This window comes from Papio anubis, chromosome 11 (assembly GCF_008728515.1).
Source record: "Papio anubis isolate 15944 chromosome 11, Panubis1.0, whole genome shotgun sequence".
NCBI classification, from domain to species: Eukaryota; Metazoa; Chordata; class Mammalia; order Primates; family Cercopithecidae; genus Papio; species Papio anubis.
Genome location: NC_044986.1, coordinates 30,306,583 through 30,322,633, shown reverse-complemented (window position 1 = coordinate 30,322,633; position 16,051 = coordinate 30,306,583). Strand labels below are relative to the sequence as shown.

General features: G+C 37.8%; 1 protein-coding gene across 18 annotated transcripts in view; it reads right to left on the bottom strand.

The window, feature by feature from the left end:
- NT5C2 (5'-nucleotidase, cytosolic II) overlaps nt 1–16,051 on the bottom strand; it is a 108,474-nt gene that overhangs the window by 13,863 nt on the left and 78,560 nt on the right. For 7 of the 18 annotated variants that reach the window (XM_003904203.5, XM_021943633.2, XM_021943631.2 and 4 more), the window contains 2 exons: nt 5,460–5,577; nt 4,576–4,671 (listed from right to left, as the gene is read on the bottom strand). In XM_003904203.5, the coding sequence (XP_003904252.1) occupies nt 4,576–4,671; nt 5,460–5,577 (214 nt within the window). Of the gene's footprint in view, nt 1–4,227; nt 4,252–4,575; nt 4,672–5,459; nt 5,578–10,933; nt 10,995–16,051 lie in introns of all 18 variants that reach the window. The other 11 variants (XM_021943635.2, XM_021943646.2, XM_021943638.2 and 8 more) reach the window with 3 other exon arrangements.

Genomic DNA, 16,051 nt, shown 5'->3' with positions numbered 1-16,051 from the left:
AGAAGGGAACACCATTTCAACTTAAGGGGTAGAGAGAGGCAAATGTGAGGACTAAGGAGAGGAAAATCTAGGAAGGATTCATGCACGTGCTGGCATATGACCTGGGCCTTAAAGGCCAGGTGGACCAGTTGTGAAACTAGTCCAGTTTGGATAGAGAAAGGGGAGCAGAGAAAAATTAAGCTAGAAAGATGGGTTGAGGCAGATTAAACTACTGTTCCTACACCATTTAGGGGCAAGAGGGTACTACTGACAGTTTTAAAGCAGAGGGATAATCCCATCAGGGCTGAGTTGTAAAACAAAATTAAATTAGTGGCTGTTTTAGGATAAACCGGGGGAAAGACAATGTGATGCACTCCAACAATGGCCACAAATTCTTCCTGTCTCTTTGTGATGCAATTTTGTGGCTCCTCCCATTAGAACTCAGTCTATTTCTCTATCCTTGAATACAGGCTTGTATAGCAAGAAATGAGATCCAAGCAGAGACCTAGAAAAACATTGGTGTATTGAAGCTTAATCTCTCTTGCAGCACTTGGAACCACGGACTACTATGTGCACGAGAGTGAGATAGTCTACTGGAGGATAGAAGGCTACATGTAGAAATGAAGCACTTGGCCAATAGCCTGCGAATGCCAGACATGTGCACGAAGCCATTCTAGATTAGATGCTAGGTTACCCAGCAGCTAACCACAGACATGTGAAAGAGCGTGGAGAGATCAGCTGTGCAACGCAGAATCGCCCAGTTGAGTCCTAGAATTTTTTTTTTTTTTTGAGACAGAGTCTTACCCTGTCGGTCAGGCTGGAGTGCAGTGGCATGATCTCAGCTCACTCATATATTCAAGAGAGATTACCAAGGTAAAGTAAGACCCAGCAAACTGAGTAGATTTGGTTGGGGGGACATTAAGAGTCAAAGATGATGATGTCCATGCTAAGGTGTCTCTAAGAGGTGGTTGGTACGATGAACAGAAATATGAAAACTGAATAATAACAAGGGATGTAAGAGTAGTTCTATTTTGGTGATACTAAGCTTGAAGTAAACAGATTTTTATCAGGCAACTAGAAACAAAGGTCAAGAACTTAAAACAGAGATTCAGACTTGAGAGATAACTGAGATCATCTACGTACAGATACTAGATGGAATCATGAAGAGTATTAGAGGAGATGAAGCCACTTAGTGTGCAGGGAAGGAAGAGGAGACAGAACAGAACCATGAAGAAAATTCGGCCGGGCGCGGTGGCTCAAGCCTGTAATCCCAGCACTTTGGGAGGCCGAGGCGGGTGGATCACAAGGTCAGGAGATCGAGACTATCCTGGCTAACATGGTGAAACCCCGTCTCTACTAAAAAATACAAAAAACTAGCCGGGCGCGGTAGCGGGCGCCTGTAGTCCCAGCTACTTGGGAGGCTGAGGCGGGAGAATGGCGTGAACCCGGGGGGCGGAGCTTGCAGTGAGCCGAGATCGCGCCACTGCACTCCAGCCTGGGAGACACAGTGAGACTCCGTCTCAAAAAAAAAAAAAAAAAAAAAAAAAGAAAATTCAGGGTTTAAAAGAAAAAAAGCCAGTGAAGCAGAATTTGTTAAAGATGCAGAAACACTTCTAGAAGAAAACATTTCAGAGAAACTCAAAGGGAAAAATACTAAAATATAAAAAGGCACAATTCTGACAGTGAATACATGGAGATTAACAATCTAAATAAAGGAAATCAAATTTAAAGTTCACACGCAGAGTGACCTGGATAAATTCCTGCTTGGGTTTCTTAACTACAAATGGCATAAACTCCAGTTAGACATACAAAAATCACATTAGCTCCCTGTCTTAAGTCACTCTTCTGAGATGAGAGCTCCCAATAATGAATAACTTTGTAGAGTATCTCATTTTCTAGCTTTCCAAGATTTTCTTTAATAAAAGTAAGGTGGAAAGTAACAGTAAAAATATATTTTCTTCAGTCAGGTTTAATAAGCTGACACTGTCTCCTTAGATACAATATACTTCCCTATTCCCTCCATCATTAAAGAAAGATTCCTTTACATAAAGATGGTTAACAGTTATTTATTAGGCAGTTAGAACCCAAATTGATTTATAAATATAGTTAGCAATTACATTGTAAACATCACACTAGTATATATTTAAAATAAAAACCAATTTGGGGGAGGAAATGTATCATAAAAGAAGAAATGCTACACTTGGAATGGGAAGAAAATAGTTATAGCACAGATTACTACTAACTTTCTGTGACCCACAGAATAAAGATTTATCAAAATATAAGGTCCTAACTTATGAGCAAAGCCCGAAGGAGCCCTTCTTTTCCAGCCCTGTCTACCATTGTAAGAGCTTCAATAACTATTTCTTTCTTTTCCTCTATCTTCAGTCTCTTTTTTTATGGGAATTTTAATTTTATAAATTTTTTTTTTTTGGGGGGGGATAGGGTCTTGCTCTGTTGCACAGGCTGGAGTACAGTGGCATGAACACAGCTCACTGCAGCCTCAACCTCCTGGGCTCAAGCAATCCTCCTGCCTCAGTCTCCCATATAGCTGGGACCACAGGCATGCACCACCATGCCCAGCTACTTTTTGATATTTGTAGAGACAGGGTTTTACTTTATTGTCCAGGCTGGTCTGGAACTCCTAGGCTCAAGCAGTCTTCTTTCCTTGTCCTCCCAAAGTGCTGAGATTACAGGCATAAGCCACTGTGCCTGGCCAGTTTTTCTGTTTAACTCTAAAGACTGCACAGTGCTAAGTGCTATTTGAATGATTCTGCATTCACTCATAAATGACTTATTTTTTAAACTAATTATTAAATGCATTAGCAAAAGAGCTATGTGGAAACCTTATTGGCTTATTTAGGGGAATAGAGGAAGTCTGTTGATCTTGAGTTAGTAAATGTGATCGTAGTACTAATTTATCCAACTGCTTCTCTTTTCTTCTCTGCCTACCCCTCCCTCATAATACAAAAATTCCTTTTTAGATATAATAGAACCCTGGTTCATCTTGAGATTCTGAGTTATGATGACAGTATCTGTGTATGAAATAGCTTAAGTTACTAGTACAACCTGTAATTACTTCATATTCTAAATCCTGTTTCCTGATATTTTCATGGATCCTGAACAAACTCCGTCATAAAAACAGTGAAGGAAATGTGCATTTAATCACTGGCCTGCTCAGATGTGTCAAGATGGGTGTTTACTTCACACTGTTCTCATGTATACATGGAAATCTCTGAGCCTGTGTAATGTCAGTAATGCCAACTAAAGAGTCTTATATCAGATGCTTCAATTCTAAGGGGCATCCTGTGACCTCAAATCTATAGGAAGCTCTGGTACTATTTCAGTTGGTTTGTGCCTCTTATCACAAAAAAAGATATTGTCTTTTTAAACATTTCAATGTAGCCTGGTGTTTTTCCTATTCTGCCATCAAGAATGAATAGTAAATGGAAACATTACATGAGAGACTGACACACATCCTATTCTGGTTTTACGAGCTATTGTTCTGACCTTAATACAATGTCAATAGTAAATAAGGTAGCATAACAGTAGAGGAAATGTATAACTGTAAAGCTATAGCTACAGAAGTTGTCAAATTGTGGCATTATGATTTTTTTAAAGAAAATATCGGCACATTACACACCAAAAAATAGTAGATACTAAATTTCACCTGCTGTTTACTAGGGTAAAAAGTTCAAATTAGTGACAACAGTGGAAATATTTTTATTTTGAAAATAAAGCTTATCCTGCCAGGCGCGGTGGCTCACGCCTGTAATCCCAGCACTTTGGGAGGCCGAGGCAGGTGGATCGCCTAAGGTTGGGAGTTCGAGACCAGCCTGACCAACATGGAGAAACCCCATCTCTACTAAAAATACAAAATTAGCCAGGCGTGGTAGCACATGCCTATAATCCCAGCTACTAGGGAGGCTGAGGCAGGAGAATTGCTTGAACCTGGGAGGCAGAGGTTGTGGTGAGCCGAGATCTTGCCATTGCACTCCAGCCTGGGCAACAAGAGTGAAACTCCATCTCAAAAAAACAAAAAAAAAAAGATAAAGCTTATCCTTATTTGTTTTAAATATTATTACCACATATTCATTTTAACCTTATGTTTAAATTTTTTTTAATGACCCAATCAAATGTCAGGATTCAAAATTTAGATTCATTAGAATCTAAAAAACATACTGGCTATTAAAAATCTCTTATTTAAATTGCTGTAGTTTAAAAATTTTCAAAGTATTTTTATATACATACCTCTTTTGAACAGCTACCTGAGAACTGTATTAGAAAGAAGAAAATAAAAATCTTAGAATTTCAAGTAAGTCAAAACTACTAAAGTTCTTCTGGGCAAGTTTCAAGATTAGTTTTGTTGTATGCTGTACAATTGGAAGGCACTTAATTTAAACAAAATGTAATTGCTAACTATATGTCAGTTTGGGTTCCAACTGCCTAATAAATGACTGTTAACTAACCTTATGTAAGGGAATTTGCTCTTTAATGATGAAAAGTAATAGGGAAATATATTACATCTGGGGAGATGATGTCATCTTCACATTGTTTGACTTTAACATTAGAAAGAAGCTAAAGGTTCTTTGTACTCACCCCCTTATAAAGTTAAATCCATGTGCACAGACCAAGAGGTTTCCATAGGCATCGACTTTCAAAAGATTTCCATATAGTGTGTCAAAGACAAGTCCCCTATGTGAAAATGAAGACATTATTGATAATGCAAAGTAATACAGGCAATAATTTTATTTAGTATTATTTAATCATCATGAACCAACCTCATCTAATTCAAGCTTTGTACCAACTCAAGTATGTCCTAATATAGCTAAAATGAGTAAAATCTTAAAAACTAATTCTAAAGCAACTAAAAAATATTGACTCTGTCCAGAGAGATAATCATAATTGTTTTCTGTAAGGAATAAGTGCTTAATCAAACAAGATATAAACAAAATTGCTCTTACTACACAACTGGTACCATTCTAAAACATAGTCTTTTTTCTTGGACAACTGAGAAGGCTTATATCTTCCTCCATTAGATGCTGTATGTGGGATATATATGATAGCATCTCAAGTAAACATCATTTTCTTAATCTTAAAGATTCCCTATCAAATCCAGAAATGGAAACTGCCAAGTTTCTATCATGTTAAGTGTATTAGAGAAACACATACCTATTTGCCAGCAGCCCCGAATAGCACCACCTGTCATTACTACCCGTCAGTTTTAGTAATCTCCTTTTTCACCCATAAGTGGGTCTTCCTCAGTTGCAATAAAATGAGCTTAATTCAGGAACACCAAGATATGGTGTATATGAAAAGTTCATGGTAATTTTAGAATCAACATCAACCAACCAAAAAAACAACAAAGAATTATTCAATGTTTTTTGGGGGTTTTTTGTTGTTGCTGTTAAGGATGAATTTGGAATGTCTAATTTGAGGGATAAGGAAAGTAGTCTTAATCCAAAAATATCTTTAAAAATTACCTGGTAGGGAATGTAGAATCATAAGCAAAGCTGAGCAACTCCTGGGGATAGCCAATAGAAACTAATCTCTCCACAGTAAGCTCAAAACCAAGGGACTCATACTCCGGGGACTTGTACACTGCACAAAGAGGAGGTTTTCATTAGTTACCAGAAAGAACAGCCAATTAAAACAGAATGAAAATGAATGAATTTCTGCTCTTTCCCAATTCTTCCCCCCTCCTAATTCTGCCATTTTTCTTTTTCCCCCTCAAACTCCATGTTCTGCACTGCCCCAAGTAATTAGAGAACTCAATTGTTAGTCTGTGGAAATAGGTCATATTATATAGCAGGAGCACAGCAACAAGCTGAATTATCAAATTATTCAGTAAAGTTCCTTCATTCTCAGGAAACCTATTCCAAACATTTTTTCCCTTTATTCTTTCATTCCCACGGTTTTAAAAAAATGAGTATGCATAGCTGTGATATTAATCGTGAGAATAAAAGTACACAGAAAACTAAGGGAGGTCTATATATGTTGAAAGCTTCGGTGGTGTGCATAATTGTTGCAGAAATCCTTCAAAATGAACTTTTAAAATAATTTATTTTTGGAATTCCTGTTTGGCTTGGGTAGTTGCTTTATACGCCTTCTCCAATCAACATATTTGTTCCACTTGTTAGATTGTTTTCTTATCAGCTCTAACAATGTATGCCATCAAAATTGTATTTTGCACGTTATTATTGTAAACCAACCATAAAAAGATGTTTGTGACAATTAGGGAAATCTAAATATGAACTGGAGTTAGATACTGAAGAATTGGTCAGGCATGGTGGCTCATGCCTGTAGTTCCAGCACTTTGGGAAGCCGAGGTGGGCAGATCACTTGAGTTGAAGACTTTGAGACCAGCCTGGCCAACATGGTGAAACTCCGTCTCTACTAAAAATACAAAAAATTAGCCGGGTGTGGTGGTGCCTGCCTGTTGTTCCAGCTAGGAGGCTGAGGTGGGAGAATCGCTTGAACCTGAGAGGCAGAGGTTGCAGTGAGCTGAGATCATGCCACTGCACTCCAGCCTGGGTGACAGAGCGAGACTCTGTCTCCAAAAAAAAAAAAAGCCAGTGTGTACATAAAACTAAATCTCTCCGTATCTGCGAAAGGAGCACTGAGTTTCTTACAGGTCAAATAACAGGGATTTCAGGCAATTGGGGGGTTCTCTCTACTACTGTATAAGTCTGAAATTTTCCATAATGAAAAAACTTTTTAGAGTTACTACTGAAATTCAAGCATAAAAAAATGTTGCAGCCAGGTACGGTGGCTCACGCCTGTAATCCTACCACTTTGGGAGCCCAAGGCGGGCGGATCACTTGAGGTCAGGAGTTCCAGACCAGCCTGGCCAACATGGTGAAACCCCATCTCTACTAAAAACACAAAAATTAGCTGAGCGTGGTGGCAGGCACCTGTAATTCCCAGCTACTCAGGAGGCTGAGGCAGGAGAATCGCTTGAACCCAGGAGGCACAGGTTGCAGGGAGCCGAGATTGTGCCACTGCATTCCAGACTGGGTGAAAGAGTGAGACTCTGTCTCAAAAACAACAAAAAAGAAAATGTTGCTCCTTTAAATAGGTTTCTTCCAAATGAAATATTTAGGTAAGCATCCTTCCATCAGTCTCCAGGAGTGAGTAAGCCATATTAAAAATAACAACTAAAAAGACCTGCCAGTTTCCTAAATGCCAAATGAGGCAAAAATATTCATCCTATTCTTGTAATCTCATAATAATGCAATTATTATTATATTATTATAGTTCTTCCATCTACTATTAACATCTTTAGCTTATGGTACAAACTGATTTTTCATTGCAATTAGTCTACCTGTCCAAGTTGGTGCTAATACTTTAATGAGTGTGATTCAACTTTCCCTTCCCAAAAACAATCCTTTAGAATATTTCTGGAAATATATAACAGTAATACTAGTTGCCTCCTAGGAAGGGAACTGAGTGGCCTTTAAGAGACAGAGAAGGAGACTGTCATGTACCTCCTGTACCTTTAAAACTTATAACATATTAATGTACATCTATTTTTATTTTTTTTATTTTTTATTTTTTATTTTTTTTTTGAGACGGAGTCTCGCTGTGTCTCCCAGGCTGGAGTGCAGTGGCGTGATCTCCTCACTGCAAGCTCCGCCTCCCGGGTTCACGCCATTCTCCCGCCTCAGCCTCCCAAGTAGCTGAGACTACAGGCGCCCGCCACCACGCCCGGCTAGTTTTTTGTATTTTTAGTAGAGACGGGGTTTCACCATGTTAGCCAGGATAGTCTCGATCTCCTGACCTCGTGATCCACCCGCCTCGGCCTCCCAAAGTGCTGGGATTACAGGCTTGAGCCACCGCGCCCGGCTGTACATCTATTTTTAAAATTAAACTGAAGTTTTTAAAAAGCAAGCTGGGCTTTCAAAATCCTTTAATAAATATTTGTCAGATTTGAAACCCAGAAGCCTAAAATTTTTAAGGTCTTTTGAGTCTCATCTCATCAGAACAATGCCAAAAGAAAAAAAAACATTTTTCTTTCTTTTGTTGTTACAAGGGTAATAATAATTTAATGCCAACGCTAACCCTAGCTAACATTGTTTTTCTTTTTCTTTTTTTTTTTCTGAGTCAGAGTCTCACTCCATTGTCCAGGCTGGAGTGCAGTGGCCGTGATCTCGACTCACTGCAACCTCTGCCTCCCAGATTCAAGCGATTCTCGTGACTCAGCTTCCCAAGTAGCTGGGATTACAGGTGCCCGCCATAATACCTGGCTAATTTTTGTATTTTTAGTTGAGACGGGGGTTTCACCTTGTTGGCCAGGCTGGTCTCGAACTCCTGACAAGTGATCCACCCGCCTCAGCCTCCCAAAGTGCTGCAATTACAGGCTGAGCCACCACGCCCAGCCATGGCTAATATTTTCAAAACTGGCTATATTACCTTCTTCCCCTTAAATCCTGCCTCATCCTCTCCCATCCCCCTAAAAAAAACTTGTTGAAGACTTAAGTGTGGAATTCCTAAATCTATATGATGTAAAAAATATGTGGTTAAAAAAATAAAGTGCTATATACATACACTAGCAGAGTAAGAGCTGGTGTATCATAAAACCAAAGCCATGGCATCTACTGTTGTAAATCTGAGTTATGTTAAAAGTATAACCACTCTCACCTTACCCTCCTCAATGCCCCATGCTCCTACCCCAGTTGCAAGTAAATCTCATTTTAGTACAATCTCCATAAAATGAAAATTATTTCTCAATCCTAACCTAGGCCCCATTTATCTCAAACTGTATTTAATGAAATAAAATTCCAGTATAGCTAAGTAATTTGGGTAATCTACTGACATTTATTCTTATAGGATGTGGTCCATATAAAATGTTTTCAATTGTTAATTTTTCAGAAGGACAATCTTCTGGATATGCCTTAAGAGTGGGAGACAAAAAACAAACCTTAATTACTCCCACCCACACTCACCCTTAAATCAGCAATTTTCTCCAGCTAGATAATCAGGTAATTATAGAGCAATGCAGTAACCAGTGAGTAAAACCTATGTCTATGAGACAATTTGGATTTGAAACTCAAATTAATGTATTCAGAATTTTCAGTGAAAAACAATACAGGGGAGAAAAAAGTCTCAAATCCCCATTTTGACAGCACAAATCCTAGAATAGCAGAAAATAAAAACACTATACATGCCACATTATATTTATTTGCAGGGCAGAATTTCCCAAGTGTTCAACCGAAGTGACTTTCTAGAAATTCCACGTACGGAAATACTTTAAATTTCCCTTTTCTCAATGAGCTCAGAGTACTTCCTAAAAATATATCTTCACCATTTGCTGACATGAAGTTATATAGCAAGTACAAACATCAGCTGAAGCCAAAATTTAGGTCTCTTTGAGTCTCATCCAAAAGCTCTTTGTAAGGCCAGGAGTGGTGACTCACGCCTGTAATCCCAGCACTTTGGGAGGCTGAGGCGGGCGGATCACTTGAGGTCAGGAGATTGAGACCACCCTGGCCAATATGGTGAAACCCCATTTCTACTAAAAACACAAAAATTAGCCGCGCATGGTGGCTCGCACCTGCATTCCCAGCTACTTGGGAGGCTGAGACAGGAGAAATCCTTGAACCCAGGAGTCGGAGGCTGCAGTGATCCAAGATTGCACCACGGCACTCCGGTCTGGGTGACAGAGCGAGACTTCATCTCAAAAAACAAACAAACAAACAAAAGCTCTTTGTGATAAGGTATATATACTAAACTACCACTGCAAAACATGAATTTCTAGATTACATAAACCATCAAAACTTAAGCTTGGGTGTTGAAACATACACTTCTCCCTCCAATTTTTTTCAACTAGTCCAAAATAAACTGCTCTACTCACAAGTGGGAATGGATTTAGTAAAGAGAGTCCAAGTTCTGCCCAGACAACACTATTTCATCAAGCTCTATATTAATCAGTAATACCTACAAGCTATTGACATTTTCTCATAAGCGTCCCAGATAATCATTTCAGCAACACAAACTCCCTGGTCATTAAATTATCTGCTATATAGTACAACCAATGTTGGAGAAGCAGAATTGCAGCCGCACAGAGCATGAATTTAGATGTTTTATTCTAAGTGTCCCTAGTGATAAACATATTTGTTGTGACCTGGTGGCAAAAATTCCTGAAGCTAAGTACCGCCATTCCTTTGAAAATAAAAATAAAATACAAAAAAATAAAATTCCTTTTTTAATCAACCAGGCTCTACAAAGCCAGCCTCAGATATTTATGGGAAACCATATATATCTCCTCAGACTTAGAGCTTTATGCCTCTCCACAGCTGCAAAGGCTCTAATTTCAATTTCTCTCCCACAACTGTGGCATGTAAATGATGTACAGCTTCAAGCTCAACTCTCACAATCGACTTTCTGTGGTTCCAAAACCCAGGTAATAGCTTCAGAGTAAACATAACTTCACACATTATCTGCTTATTTCTTCTCCCAGAAGGTACTCTGGCCTACCACTAGTTACTCGATATAGGAAGACAAAGGAAGAAGCTATTTTAAGGGCTGGAGTCCAAAAAGGAGGACTGCTTCAGCCACTAGGACAGCACACAGTGTTCTCAGGTTACATAATTAGACTATAAAGAAAACAACCAATGCTTTAAAAGTTGAAGTTACTGAGAGCATTTAAAGATATTCTTTATTCCATAATCTGCAAGGAAAAAACAGTTCTTCAAAAAATAACTCTGTTTTCAGGATGAAAGTTGTGGACTCTGTTTTGAGTAGATGCTGTTCATACAAGATAGAATATATGTTAAAAGATGAAGTCCCTTTGGAATGTGCAGAAGACTTTCCGCAGGGAAGTCTGGAATTCTCATGCACTTTTTACCATTGCCACCAAGACACACTATGTAGTAATTTATAGATTTAGAAAAATAAAGGGCAAACCTCTACAGAGGTTCCAGCCTAGCAGAGTGCTGCTGCCAAAATGAGAACTCACATGAGGCAGATGCAGATGCAGTGTGTGTCACTCCAGTCTTGAAGGAGTTACACTGGCTCTCCTGTTAAAAAACAAAACAAAGCAACAAAACAAAACAAAAACAAAAACAAAAGCTGGTTTTAAAACTGTTGTGATGGGCTGGAACAGAGAGATACCATTTGGAAACTGGTATTACAGGAGTTACTACTGCCCTCCAATTTAGAAGCCTCTGACCATCACTAAAATTAGCCTAATTGGCCATAACAAAACAAGGGTATTGAATATTATTGTGTATTATTTACTTTTCTGGCACCCTGAGTCTGGAATGCAAGCCAAGTCTGATCCTAAAATGTTAAGTCGAAAGACAAACAGAAAAATAAGTCTACTGGTCTTAGTTTATTTTCTCTAGCACATTTCAGGCTAACACAATAGAAACTGAATGCAGCTGGGAAATGGTGTTTAAAATTAAAACTATGGGTAGTGAAACAGACTGAATAAAGGATATAAAAACAAACCAGAGTGGCCTCACCTTGCTTCCAAGTACCCATTTTAGCTGAGTCTACCTATACCTAACTACTAGGTTAGTCATTATCAAGATTCTAGTCATCATTATCAAGATGACTACAATCAACTGCACACTGCTAAAAATCTAACCAGATATCTAAATTTGGAATGGAAGGAAATTTTTAAATTTTGATTGTCAGTGGAAATCTGCCCTTAGTAAGCCAATATATACTCTATAAAGTTAAAAGAAACTACCTAGTCCAGTAAAATAACTCAGTTGAAGATACATAATCCATTAAGTATACTGACACTTTAAAGATATGCATTATGTTTAACTTTATAGGGAGTCATTTTCCCTAGAGACATTTAGGTTTTTGAAAACATGTCACTGGGCTCCTCCAATTCTTAGATTTTTGGGGTACTCAACCAAAGAGCACAAATGACCAGATGTAATGTCTAAAAGTCCTAAAAGCATTACAACACTACCAGCAGTCACAATGAAAACCAAAAAAGCAACTCAACCACCCAAGAATAGTCATTTGCTTTTATGTTATAAGTATGATCAACATCAACATGCTCATCTATTTAGCTGTAGGTTACATAATGTTGGTTCTCTAGGCCTCTAACTAGAAAAGGTGATAACGCACATTTTTCTCTGAGAAAATTTTAAGTGAGATCTTTCCAATTATCATATAAACAAATGCCCGAGGACTTTTTTCCATTTTCCAAAACTATATGAAAATCCTACACATTAAATAGACACAGGAGCCGGGCGCGGTGGCTCAAGCCTGTAATCCCAGCACTTTGGGAGGCCGAGACGGGCGGATCACGAGGTCAGGAGATCGACACCATCCTGGCTAACACGGTGAAACCCCGTCTCTACTAAAAAGTACAAAAAACTAGCCGGGCGAGGTGGCGGGCGCCTGTAGTCCCAGCTACTTGGGAGGCTGAGGCAGGAGAATGGTGTGAACCCGGGAGGCGGAGCTTGCAGTGAGCTGAGATCTGGCCACTGCACTCCAGCCTGGGCGACAGAGCGAGACTCCGTCTCAAAAAATAAAAACAAAACAAAACAAAATAAATAAATAAATAAATAAATAAATAAACAAACACAGGCAAAAATTCTATCTCTAACCTAAGAGATCACAAATGACCTAAAAAAGATATTTTCATATCTTTCTAAATTTTCAAAGCAAATTTCCTAAAATGGCCTTATTTTTAATTTACTTAAAACAGCTAGATATCATGGCAATATTTCTAGTAATACAAAGTAAAACACACTCCCAAATGACTAGATGTGTAAATAAGTAAAATAAGTGGACTTTGAGCGACTGCCAATTTCAGTTTATTGCAAGCAAATGCAAAATTAAATGGTAATTAAGTCATTTGTTTTAAAAATATTAAGATTAGAAGAATATTTTTAAATAAAATGAAAAAAATACCTAATTCAAAAATATCCTATCTGAGAATCTGTATACTTACAAAGATCTTGTATTTTCAGTACTGTTTTCAATTTAAGACAGAAAAATTGAAAATTATTGAGATAACTTTTAAAAATCATCTTTAACCAAAGGAGCTGCCTGTAATACAAATACAAAAACAGAAATAGCTAATATATATTTTTTTCCAAAAATAAACAGACCATAGCACTCAAATGCCTGTACTAAAGTTAGAGGAATTTAACAAACATTTGGATACCTACTGTGTACCAGGTACTAGAAGCTGAGAACAAAAAACAAAATAATGTATGATCCTGGGCCTTGAAGGAGCTCATAGCTCATGGTATATTACAGGGGATATACACTTAGATATTTATAATAAGTTTTAGGAGATCAATAAGACTAATCAAATGACTAAGAAAGTATAGAGGGACAAAAAGGGGGCCAATCAATCCAGCCCAGGAAGTCTTCTTAAAAACTATGCATGATTTATGTATGATTTATTCAGGCTTATACAGATAACTCATTTTTATAACCAATTTCTCAAGGTACTATAAAGTTTACCTGACAACTCTCTGAAATTCAGATTCAGCTAATACATTACAAACATCTATGTCAAGACTAGGCAAGTGAATTAATGTGTGAAGTGGGATATATGAGGGTGTACATCTTGTCTAGAGAAGAAAGTGGCTACTCAAGTGTAGTTGACTTCCCTGTGGGAATGGGAGCCAAATGTTCCCAATTGTGTGGTAACAGCCAACCTAGACTTTTACCTGTAATCTCTCAATTGTGTAATACTGACCCAATTAGGCCGGCATGGTGGCTCACGCCTGTAATCCCAGCACTTTGGGAGGCCGAGGCAAGTGGATCACGAGGTAAGGAGTTCGAGACCAGCCTGGCCAATGTGGTGAAACCCTGTCTCTACTAAAAAATACAAATTAGCTGGGTGTGGTGGCGCACACCTGTCCTGGTGGCATGTGCCTGAATCACTGGAACCCAGAAGGCAGAGGTTGCAGTGAGCTGAGATCGCACCACTGCACTCCAGCCGGGGTGACAGAGTAAGACTCTGTCTCAAAAATAAATAAATAAATAAATAAATAAATAAATAAAAATAAAAATACCGACCCAATTAAACAAACACAAACTCTTTCAGCCAAACAATGGTCTGTGGTCTAAGTTGGGTCCATGGGCCAACAGTGTGCACCCCCAGCCTATACTTTAGGTCATATACTTCCACATACATTATCTATCCTATTTAATTGAAATGTTTGACTATCTTCTTCAAAGAGTCTTAAGGAAATAAACAGACCCCTTTAGGTACTTAATGAATTGGAAATCTAGATGGAAATAAATTCATTCTTTAATAACAAAGTATTCTGGGTAATGTCAGTCTATTCATCCCGAGGAAAAAACTGAGGAAGTGGATTAAAAACAGAAAATAAAAGAACCTCTATGTGGTCACTTGATGTGGACCCCTATAATCGTCTGAATCTGATTTCTTCACTTGATTATCAAAACAGAACAAATGTTCCCAGTGACAGAATCACAACGTCCTCATGATCTGCTTAGGTAACCCACTACAGTATTAGTGTCTTATTCATAAGGTTTAATCTAAATCTTTGCTACACAACTTGATTCTATTATCATTTGTCCTTTCCTCATTGGCCATTATCTGCATGATAAAACAAACATCCAGAGAATGTGTAAGCAGAAAGGAGATAATGAATCAAAGGTAGCTATTATGTTATTACTATGTTGAAAACAAGTTTAGTCATGTTGAAAATAGCCTTTGGCCAGGCGCGGTGGCTCACGCCTATAACCCCAGCACTTTGGGAGGCCGAGGCAGGTGGACTGCATGAGCTCAGGAGTTCAAGACCAGCCTGGGCAACACAGTGAAACCCCATCTCTACTAAAATACAAAAGAATCAGCCGGGCATGGCAGTGTGCATCTGTAGTCCCAGCTACTTAGAAGGCTGAGGAGGAGAATTGCTTGAACCCGGGAGGCGGCAGTTGCAATGAGTTGCGATTGTGCCACTGCACTCCAGCCTGAGTGACAGAGTAAGACTCTGTCTCCAAAAAAAAAAAAGAAAATAGCCTGGATGCTGGGAGTGAAAAAATCATCTTAATAACTTCACTGATGCCACTAATATTATTACATAACATTCACACACAAAAAATATGGCCTACATTTGAATGCTTATATAATTGGCAATAAAAAGTAAAGATCATAAACACTAGTAATTGATTCTATCACTTACCATGTAATGGAGATGAAATGGGTTTTATTAAGCAATCTTTTACATTTCCTAATCTAGAAACAAACCAAGTGTTATTGCAATTCAGAGAGATTAATTTCGTATTAGTGAAAACTTTAACTGGGATACAGACTTGACATAAAAGGAATCAAAGCTTGGAAACTAAGGGAATCAAAGCTTGGAAACTAAGTATAGACTCATATATTAAAAAGCTATCTAAAAAGTAATATACACCTAAAATATGCCATATATTTCATATGTAATATATGTCTAAAAATAATAGTTTGAGGATGTTTATCTCAACGAATACAAAGGCTTTCATCTACAAGTAAGATAATGCACTGGAGTATTATTTTTAAATTATTTCCTAACATGGAGGGACCACCTCAAAAGCACTGCCTGACTGTAGAAATAGTACTTTATTTCCTGAGGAAGGTACTGTAAGAAATTCTGAAGTTTAAGAAAAAGAAGTAAAGCAGCTAAAATAACAAGGGCTATAATATCTCAAATGGAAATGAAAAGACTACAGGATCTTAACATTTAAATGCCTCTTAAAAAAAAAAAACTTTATTGGTATTTTTTTAGTTTCTGCCACATTATTTTTAAATTTAATATTAAGGATATTTTTACTCATACACACAAAAGTAGAGGAAATATGTAATGAGCTGCTTTAAACACATCACACAGCTTTAACAACTTTTGCTATTTTGGATTCTTGTTTCATCCATCTTCCCTAATTTATTATCACCAAACTTAATAAATTTTATCAAATCAGAAAGTTTTAAAATTGTTCTTTCATAAAACATTTTAAATAGCAGAAGTGTACACAAGTATTATGTATCGCACATACAGAATTATACTATATATATTATATAACATATATAGTATATATGTTATACTATATATATACAGAACTATACTATGTTGTCAATATTACAGTCTGT